This window comes from Gadus morhua, chromosome 4, assembly GCF_902167405.1.
Source record: "Gadus morhua chromosome 4, gadMor3.0, whole genome shotgun sequence".
Classification (NCBI taxonomy): domain Eukaryota; kingdom Metazoa; phylum Chordata; class Actinopteri; order Gadiformes; family Gadidae; genus Gadus; species Gadus morhua.
The window spans coordinates 6,829,344-6,839,343 of NC_044051.1; the positions used below are offsets into that span (position 1 = coordinate 6,829,344).

At 48.9% G+C, this 10,000-nt stretch overlaps 1 protein-coding gene and 1 long non-coding RNA gene across 3 annotated transcripts in view; one reads left to right on the plus strand and one right to left on the minus strand.

The window, feature by feature from the left end:
- Positions 1 to 10,000, plus strand: part of LOC115542254 (sodium-coupled neutral amino acid transporter 4) — a 30,410-nt gene that overhangs the window by 9,489 nt on the left and 10,921 nt on the right. The window contains exons 1-4 of one of the 2 annotated variants that reach the window (XM_030354439.1): positions 1,922 to 2,308; positions 6,557 to 6,838; positions 7,220 to 7,319; positions 7,819 to 7,934. In XM_030354439.1, the coding sequence (XP_030210299.1) occupies positions 6,735 to 6,838; positions 7,220 to 7,319; positions 7,819 to 7,934 (320 nt within the window). In that variant the 5' untranslated portion in view covers positions 1,922 to 2,308; positions 6,557 to 6,734. Of the gene's footprint in view, positions 1 to 1,921; positions 2,309 to 6,556; positions 6,839 to 7,219; positions 7,320 to 7,818; positions 7,935 to 10,000 lie in introns of those variants that run through there. The other variant, XM_030354440.1, reaches the window with a different exon arrangement.
- LOC115542256 (uncharacterized) lies at positions 357 to 1,946 on the minus strand. The gene is made up of 2 exons (XR_003976492.1): positions 1,597 to 1,946; positions 357 to 1,207 (listed from the first exon to the last, which is right to left on the minus strand). It is a non-coding gene; the product is annotated as an uncharacterized LOC115542256 (long non-coding RNA).

The following is a 10,000-nucleotide window of genomic DNA, read 5'->3' on the forward strand; positions in this document are numbered from 1 at the left end:
GGGAAAGTACCGAGAGCCGGCCGGTGTTCCCGCCGTTGCCGTTGACGATCAGTCACGCGACGGCAAATTCTCCAGTTTGTTTTTTCTTGTTGATATGCTCTCGACCACTCCCCCCCCCCTCCCCCACCCACAACTCCCGCCGCCATTTTCTCACCTTCATGACCTTGGTGGAGGGACACCCTGAACGTTCTGATTGGTCCAGAACACGGCTCTGCCCACTCCAAACCAGAGACAATCACTTTAGATCGGTTCAATGATTGCGACGCCCCCCCCATACAGTGTGTGTGTGTGTGTATGTGTGTGTGCACACCAGCGCACACACTAGAGGCAGGCATGGGGCTGGCAGGCTTTCAGAGGTGTGTGTGTGTGTGCTGTGTCTGTTTGTGAATGTGTGTGTGTGGCATCCCATCAGTGTGTGCGTTGGCCAGTGGTCAGTGTGACCAGTTGGCCAGACTTTCGGTGGTCCGACATTTGGGGCTGCTGGTTGGGCAAGTCTGTGACTGCGTCAACGATGCCATTGTCATTCTGAGAAGGCAGTAAAGTAGACGCCTGTAGCCTATCACAGGACCCCGTGTTGCGTCACGATGTATATTTTAGCTGCTGGTATGCCCCTGTCCCTGAGATTGATCGTGGCCAGTTGTCTTTTGTCTTTGCAGTCACCTCACCTTTTTATTTATCCCTCCATGCTCTGCCTTCAGCTTTGACACCTACGTGTGTGTGGGTGTGTGTGTGTGTGTGTGTGTGTGTGTGTGTGTGTGTGTGTGTGTGTGTGTGTGTGTGTGTGTGTGTGTGTGTGTGTGTGTGTGTGTGTGTGTGTGTGTGTGTGTGTGTGTGGGTGTGTGTGGGGTGCACTGTCAAGGGTGGCATTTGTGAGTTAACATTGGAGCAATGAACTTGACTCTATGCGGTTCTCCTTTAAATGTCATTTTTGTTTGGCTTGTTTGGCTTGTTTGTCGAGGGGGTTTTGAAACACCTGGGCCCTGGGTTCCACTTCCTGTTGTCCGCTGTTGTTTCAGCTGCTCACTTCCTTTCAAGTCTCGTCACAATAGTCTCCCGTTCCGCAGGGCGGTCGTACATGAGAGGGGCGGCATCTTCCTCTCTCTGCCGCCGTGGGTCCAGATGTCCTGAACACGGACAGGGTTTGAGTTTCGAGGTCTTTGGGTCCGTCTCGTTTGGGTTCAGCCTCCGGAACTCCGGTCTGAACCGCCTGAGAGACACAGAAACAATAACTCTTCCTCACAAAACTAAATTCTGTGGGCAAGAACGGTGGTCGGCTTAGCTCAGGTAGATTATAACCGGAAGGTTATAAACGGAAGGTTATAACCCTGAGCAAGACACCTCACCCTAATTGCTCCCGACGAGCTGGTTTAACTCCGCCGTCGGTGTTTGAATGTGTGTGTGAACGGTTGTAAGTCGCTTAGGATGAATGCGTCAGCAAAATCCCCTAAATGTAATTGTACAAACAACCGAGAGATTAGTGCATTCTCCGTTTTTTAATAACCCACAATGGCCATGACTCTGTGTCAATGAGGAGCACACAAACCGGAACGTTATCCTAAGGTCTAGTGTGTGTTTGAAAATGGTTCGCTTGCTCACCGTTTTCACTCGATGTGGGCGACCGATGTTGCCTTGGTTACTGATGTCCGTAAAGAAAAGGTGCTGATGTATGAATGACATTTATCTCCTTGTTTTCCTCTCTCTCTCTCTCTGTCTGTGTCTGTTTCTGCCTCTCTTTCTTTCCCACTCTCTCTCCCTCTTTCTTTCTTTCTTTTTTTCTTTCTTTCTTTCTTTCTTTCTTTCTTTCTTTCTTTCTTTCTTTCTTTCTTTCTTTCTTTCTTTCTTTCTGTTTCTCTTTCTTTCTTTCTCTCTAATCTCTCTCCCCGCAGAGATGGCTCCACCCCGAGATAGCTTCAATTCATATTTCCTCCTACGTTTAGTAACCAGTGTGCTGGTTAAAAAAACACACACACTCTCACTCACACTCTCACACACTCTCACTCAAAACTCCCCCACTCACACTCCCCCACTCACACTCCCCCACAGTGGAAGGAGGAGGGGCTTGGTCTAATGGTGCGTCTGCTCCTATTGGTGGACGCGGTTGGGGCCACCCCTGTCCCTTATTAAAAACTACTTTTCCTTTCACCTGAGTTCAAAAGAGACACACGTCCTCTCTGGGTCCCAGACAGCTGTCCCTGCTTAAGTCTTTGTCCCTGAACACCCAAAAGGGGAAAGGAGAAGTCTTACTTTCTTTACAAATCCAGAGGGAAACACTAAGGAGGAGCACGCTGTTACGAGCCGTCCTGAGACTGTGAGTATTTACTCGTTGTGGATGCAGGTTTCTTGGTTCTGTTGGCACAACTTTATTCAGAGCTTGGCTCTCCATTCAGAATAAGTCAGCGTTTCTTAAGTTGTTTCAAATTGTCGGCCTGTTTAGCAGCTGCACTGCAGAAAACATGCATTCATATTTTGACCCCTTTTTCTTCCATGAAGCGGCTCAGATTCCCTGCAGTAATGACACGTCAAACTCGATTTTTTTGCATGCCACTGAGAGCACCTCGTTGGCCTTTAGCTTGCTCATGTCTCCGCATGCCAGAGCTCATTCAGAGCTCCACCTCCGTGCTCCAGCTCTGTGCTCCACCTCTGTGCTCCACCTCCTTGTTGTTCCACTCAAATGCCAGCCCTGTCAACTTCCCTCTCCATGCTGGCTGCAGAAACCACTTCTACCTCATGGGTGTGTTCCAAAGTGTCGTGCCTTCTTTTTTATGCCCAGAGCCAGAGAGAGCCAGAGAGAGAGAGAGAGAGAGAGTCCTGCTTGGGTGGGGACTGGAGGAATTCAGCTTTCAGGCGCTCTCTCTGTGTCGGGGTCTGTTGTAGCTACAGCTCCTGGGGTTCCTTTGAAACCAAGAAGTTTGAGAACAGAGGCATAGCCCAGTGAGCTCTTCTCATGCGTCCATCAGACCACATCGATTTCTGGGTCGTTTTTCCCCACTCGTGCTGGTATGTGTGAGACTCTGTGCTGCTAGTGTCTGTACCTAACATTCCCGCTGTGATAGAGAGAGCGTGAGAGTTCTAAAATTCACTTAAAATATGGAAAGCCTAAAATTAATATTTTCCAAATTATTTAATTTTCGAATGGTCCCCCTTCTGGTTGCGTTACGTGCATGGTGACCTTTACGCTTCATACGTCATCATATATTGGCTGAACAAACGACGGAGAACGTTACCCAATCAGGACAGTGTTTGCTGGGAGAAGAGCAGTGAGTGCAGCGAACCCTCCCACACACCGAGGTGCAGGGACAGTCGGTCCCTGCAGGGCTCGGTGGATCGTTTGTGCCCCTGCGACAACGACAGGATTAGCATGGCTGAGGTGAAATCCTGGAGTCCACTTGAATGTGTGGCTATTCAAATGGCTGCTCAGAGCCTGGGGCCGTCTCCCCACAGGTGGGCTGCAGGATACCTATTGTTCACTGAGGTTCCGGTACTTGTGCAGGGGGGTTAAGAGTCAAACTGGTCGTACTGGTTCATTCTCGTGCCAGTGGGAAAGTGACCAGGCCAAGTGTAGATCGGTGTCTGGTCTGGTCTGGCCTCCATCTTACCCCTCCCCCCACAGCCCCCCACGACCCTCTTACAAACGTATTGTATGTTGTACGTCCTGGCACTTAAAAATAGTGCTTAGCATCGTGTAGCATCTTATCCTAGCTATTTTTATTGTGTGCAGGGAATGTGTTAGCCTAGTGATTGTTAGTTCACTTGGTTCTATGAACATCCTTACTGTACCGACAGCGATATATTGTTGTTTCTCTTTCTTCTGACAAATGTATGTGATTGTAAGTTGCTTTGGATAAAAACGACTTACATTGCAATTCACATTGCCCTCAATGTGAATACTTCGACCCCCCCCCACCCACCCTGCCCCTGTCAAGTGGGAATAGTTTACTTTGAACGTTACCTTCTTTTGCGACCTTTCCTTTTGTAAATCGAGGATCTGGTTTTAGCCTGTTTGTCTTTCACAGGCTCCAAACAGAACATATGGCCCTTTAGAAAAATGTCATTAAATTGCATCAAACCCAAAATTGCCGTTGCTGTACTTTGTTTCATTAGCAGATGGCAAACAAAGGCAGCATCTTGCGTAACTGGTCGGGGGTCTAAACACAACAAAATTCACAGATGCTAATGTGGGAGCAAGCTGCAGACATCGGTTAACTACCCTAAGTAAATTAGCTCGCTAGAGTCGTTAGGAGGTCTTTATCTCTCTGCCCCCCCCCCCCCCCCCCCGACGGCTTCCACAGCGAACCCTTTGAGCGAGGGAATGTTATTTGCGACAAGGCAGTGGGTGGCTGAACATGTTGTTGTCGGGGGGGGGTGGGGGGCACTTCCCTCCCGGGCCCCCTCGTGGTGTTTTTGAAGATGGTCGGTAAACGAGACGTGCCGGCCCTGGTCACGTGCTGCATCAGCCCAGCATGTTGACTGAAAACAACGTCCCACAAGTGGGAGAGTCCGTGCACTCATAATTCCAGTTATAGCATTGTTTATATACCTCTGTTTATATATCTTTGTTTTGGCTACCTGGTTGGTTTGAAGATTTGAAGGAGATGGCTTTGCATCCGCCTGGAAGGTGGACGCAAAGCCCTCTCCTGTCACGGACTGATGACTCTCAAACCAACCAGGTCAAGATTCAAGATTCAAGATGCTTTATTTATCCCGAGGGAAATTACTGTGGAACAGTTACAATACAAAGGTGGGAAAGTAATACAGGGTTAGAGTTAAAAAATAGATAAAATAGATGGAAATAAAATAAGTACAAACTAAATAAGTGAAAATGTTCAATGTACTAGGCCTATGTTTGGAAACAACTCTTGAAGGCTGATGAGATTCAAACCAACCAGCAGGTCAATGTACCAGACAATGACTGGCCGCATTTGGACACAACTCTTTGAGTCCCACTGCTTCGTCCACACTGTCTTGTTCTGTGTCAGTGTTGTGAGCTGGAGCTGTTTGTTAGGGTGACCGGTTCATTCCGGTCGGACGGGCTCAGGGGTGACGGTAGCAGCGGGGAACCCCTTCATCCTCAGTCTTCTTCATTTATTTGGGACATTTGTGAACGAGATGAAAGAGGGGCATTGTTCCCCGGGCAGAACCGGGCACCGAGTGTCAGCCCCGTTAAGATAATGATGATGGTGTTGTGGGCCGAGGCATTGGGTCCACTCAGAGGCCATCCTCTTACGTAATCGTGGGCGCTATTTAAAAGACTTTCCTCCGGTCCGTGCGCTGAGTCCTCACCGTCCTCCTCGTTTGGTTATGGTCTTTCGTTGAGGCTGAACAAGAACTACGCACAGCCAGGCAGGCTTAGTTCTAGTCGGAGAGAGATCTTCAGGTCTGAGTCGCGAGTTCGTGACACGTTTTTGTGTGACTGCAGAACGCTATGTTGTCTACGGCAGGGGTCCCCAACCTTTTCAGCATCAAGGACCGGTATGATTCTCCGAAAAGTTTCACGGACCGGAAATCCTTGTGTTCAGATATTATTACTGAACAGAAGGATCTGTAATTATGTTACAGATCCTAACATAATTAGGGAGGGGGGTGGTTGGGTTATGTTGCGTAGAGGTTGCCAAAAATGCAAACATGTTATATGCAATCTAACAACTGCATATAGACTTATGGCATGTAAAAGAGTGACAGTATTGCGAAGTGAATTAAAAAAAAATATATATATATACATTTTTAAATAAATAAATAATCTTTCTCTGCGGACCGGTACCAAATGACCCACGGACCGGTACCGGTCTGCGGACCGGGGGTTGGGGACCGCTGGTCTACGGGATTCATCGCTGTAGGTATCTTTGTGGACACATGAATCCCACATGAGGTATTCTAATCGGGGCTTCAGAGAAGTGTGATAAGAAGGACCAAGGAGAGCGTTGGTCTGTATCCGGCAGGAGTGAGTGGGTCCGTCTTTAGGGGCCGGGCCTTGCTGCTGCTCTGATGTCAAACGTCTTGTTCTGTTTTTGGGGGGCTGGCGTGTTTTGCTGTGGATTGCTTTCTTAGCTGGGGGACGGATCAGATTTCAATGGTCCCGTATGAAATGCAAGCGTTGCCGCTCACAGAAGGGTTGGCCCCGATTCTGGAAGACACAGAGGGGAGGGGGGCTTCGAAACTTGAACTTTATTAACAGGAAGAGCAGGGGAGACTTTAGCGTCTTTATTTTCTGCTTTTGGTCGTGTTTTTGTACCAGTAAAGCGATAATGGAGAACATTAGAGAGTGATATTTGGAAGGAGTAAATGTTTCTGCACAACATCTACGAAGAAACAATAAGTCAAAGCAAAGTAAAGACAGGGCAACATGTATCGCACCGGCCCGGCGAGGTCTTCCAATGTTCCACAAAGACCCTGGAACCAATGAGCACGTCGTTGTTCTCAACGCACTTCAGAGTCCATCAGAGTGTTGTTCGTTGAAGAGGAACCACACTGTAAATGAAGACATAAAGAACGCAAACCATCCTCTGACTGCTCCTCTCATCTCCTCCTCCTCCTCCTCCTCCTCCTCCTCCTCCTCCAGGTAGCGTAGCCCACCTGAGGTCCATCCCAGACAGACGAAGAAGAAACCGAGAAGAAACCAGCGCTCCACTGGGATTTCCAGCGTGAACTTTTGAACCTTCAACCTTTGTGAATCCCCCCACCCGTTGACCGAGGGACCATTGTCGTTGTTGTTGTTGTTGTTGTTGTTGACGGCCACCATGCCTGGGGGTCTGGACCGCATGGAGCTGCAGAAGGTCTCCACGGAGGGGGATGACGACGACAGCACCAACAGCCTGGATGACACCTACCAGGAGAAGGCCAGGTAGGCAGAGAGCCCCTCTCCTTCAGTGAACCTCCATCAGCAGGAACCTTGTGGGGGTCCGGTCTACTGTTCTCAATTGGCTAGCGGCCCTTGTAAAAGACACACGGTTAATGCTAAACTACCTTTCGTGCTAACCTGCTCAGAGGGTGCTTTTGGTCAAATAAGTGAGCAATTGTGGATTCTCTTCTACCCAAATAAGTTTGGAATGGAGCCAAGTAGCACAGAGTAGTAGCACAGACTTATAAACGGATTAGCCCTAGAAAGGACGATTACTTCTAGAGTATTTATATTGTAGAGCTACTGTAGTGCTCCCTCAAGGGTCACTGTTGAGCTGCTGAGCGCTACGCTAACTAGCGCTTTGTGGTTTGCGTCCCTCGGCAGCCAGTTCACCGCTGAGGTGGACGATGACGACGACAGAGAGAGCCACAAGTTCCTGGCCAACGGGATGATGGACAAGAAGAAGAGATACGAGGAGGAATACGTAAGGAGCATTTCTGCCTTCTACCGAACCAGGGTGGTAACCTCGCTGGTTTGGCTTTGGTCGTTTCACTGGGAAAACATCGGTTTGAGGGGAAAGGTTTAAAGGGCAGATAAGAGATAAGATGACATAGATTTGATTAATCCCACACCAGGGAGATTCTCTTTATTTTTGGTTCTTTATATGTTTGGCATCTGGGTCTCATAATGAGGTTTTTAAATATGTTGTTTATTCAAGCTTCCCCTTCGGCTGAAAAGACCGCAGTCAGCTGGTTTTCCACAGGGTCCATTGAATACACAAGAACAACGTCAGAAAATGAATTACAGTGATTTTAATATAAACTCAAATCAAAATAAATGAATGCAATTTAATTCAATGAGTTTGAAAACAGAACAAATAATGCAGTTCAACACATTCTTATTGTACAATATTGTACTGTTTGTGATTGCAATATACAGTGTGTTCAAGTGTCCTCTGTCCCTCCTCTCCTCTGATTGGACAGCACCCCGGACACACCTCCTTTGGGATGTCCGTCTTCAACCTGAGCAACGCCATTATGGGCAGCGGCATCCTGGGCCTGTCCTTCGCCATGGCCAACACCGGCATCGTGCTGTTCAGGTGAGCAAACCTGGCCTGGAGGGGACAGTAGTCTCTCTGTCTGTCTGTCTGTCTGTCTGTCTGTCTGTCTGTCTGTCTGTCTGTCTGTCTGTCTGTCTGTCTGTCTGTCTGTCTGTCTGTCTGTCTATGTATCTGTCTCTCTCTCCCTCTCTCTCTCTCTCTCTCTCTCTCTCTCTCTCTCTCTCTCTCTCTCTCTCTCTCTCTCTCTCTCTGTCACTCTCTCTCTCTCTCTCTCTCTCTCTCTCTACCTCTCTCTTTCTGTCACAGACACACACACACACACACACCTCCGGCGACAGGCTAGTGACCAACAGAATTGTTCTGTGCGGTGCGATCCCCACCCTATTTACTATTTTATAATTTAGCCTTAGACGCCCACCTTAGAGTCTGCTCTCTCTCAGTGAGCCCAGTGTCTTAGCACTGCCCTGTCCCACCCAGACCCAACCTATCCACAGCGGGGGGCGTTAGTATGTCACCCCCATCTCACCCAGCAGAGGATACGTAGGGCCCCCCCCCTGCCAGACGTCTTGGGTTGAGTCATTCCCCTGTAACTGACACACTGACTTCCTCTCATCACCTCCGATGCAGCCCTCATGTGTGCCAGAACCCCTCCCCCCATTGTTCCTACTGTGTCGCATAAGCCCCGCCTCCTTGTACCCGCCCTCCTCCAAACGGCCAATCGCAGCCCGGCTTTTCTTTCCTGCTCAGTGTTGCGTTACGTCCTCGTGATGGTTGTGAACGAGTGTATTTATACGGGCTGGACCCAGGGGGTGGTGGAAGGTGAGATTCCCAAGGCCAGCTGGTGGAAGAAATGCATACCTGTGGGACTCACGTCCCAAAATAGATCCAGAGTGTGTGTTACTGTAGCCACACGAAGGTGAACTACTCCGAGGGGGTCTTTCAGAGGAGCTCATGAAACTCTCCTCGCTTGATGAAGAGGATTTTCAGATGAACTCTGTGAGTGAGTTGATCCGTTCAAAGAGCGGTTCAGTTCCCTCTGGAGCTCGTCAGATCAGCCTGGAGGTCTTATGACGGGTTTAAGACAGGGCCCGGCCTTGTAGAATCAGACCGTCATGCATCCAGTTGGACACACCCACTTGTGATGTCACTAAAACACAGGAAGAGACAGATTTTCGGCTTGTAATGGCTGATCTCACTCACACCTGGGCCCTGTACCACGAAGCTCGCTTAGAGGGTTAGCGAGGTATGTTGAGCTCCAAGCCTGGGTTAGTTGTACCACGAAAGTCGATCTCTTTTAGCGTCGCTGTATCACCATGGTGACTTATGCTCGCAACCAAACCTGGTCGGGAGCAGTTTTTCGGCTTAGTCTAGCCGGAGATCGGCTACTTAAATCGGCGTGCGCAGCTTCCTAGCCCCTCCTCTGACAATGGCGTCACCATTTGTGGGTGTTCCCGTGGACCCCGGCGCACTTCTCGTACAGGCGTCTCTCCGGAGACAGAGGGTTTTACGGGACAGAACCGATCCCTTGGCATTGTCTGACGATATTCAGATTTCAGACTTTATTGTCATTGTGCAAACAACGAAATTGGGGTTCTTCATGAGAGATACAGATTCTCATCAGAGGGTGTTCGTTATTTGATCGTCCTTTTGGACCTTATGTAGACAATGATTACTGTTGCGCATTGTGTCTCCGTGACAGAGTGCTAGAGTGGAGGTAGCGCGTCAGTCTTGAATTTCTGCGTGGGGGGCCGACTCCCAAGTGCGCGTTCGACTCCCAAGTGATGCGAATTTATGTGAAGCTTAAAAAGTCCTAATTCTTATGCATATGCAATACTTCTTCACTAAAGCTTATGGAATTATATTTTTGTGCTTATTTCGAACTTGAACCCATATTTTCAAGGCCGTGCTGGCACCACATCTATTGGGGTAAAATGCATGACGATAGACCGGCGAAATTGAACCCCGGTCGCTGGCGTTCGTGTCTTATGCTAATCCACTACGCTACAGCCGCTACCTCTCAGCGGTCGAAAACGTTCCATACATTTCTTAAATAGGGTGTATTTAAAGTGAATTCCCTAAATGATAGAATAAGGCAGGATGGACGT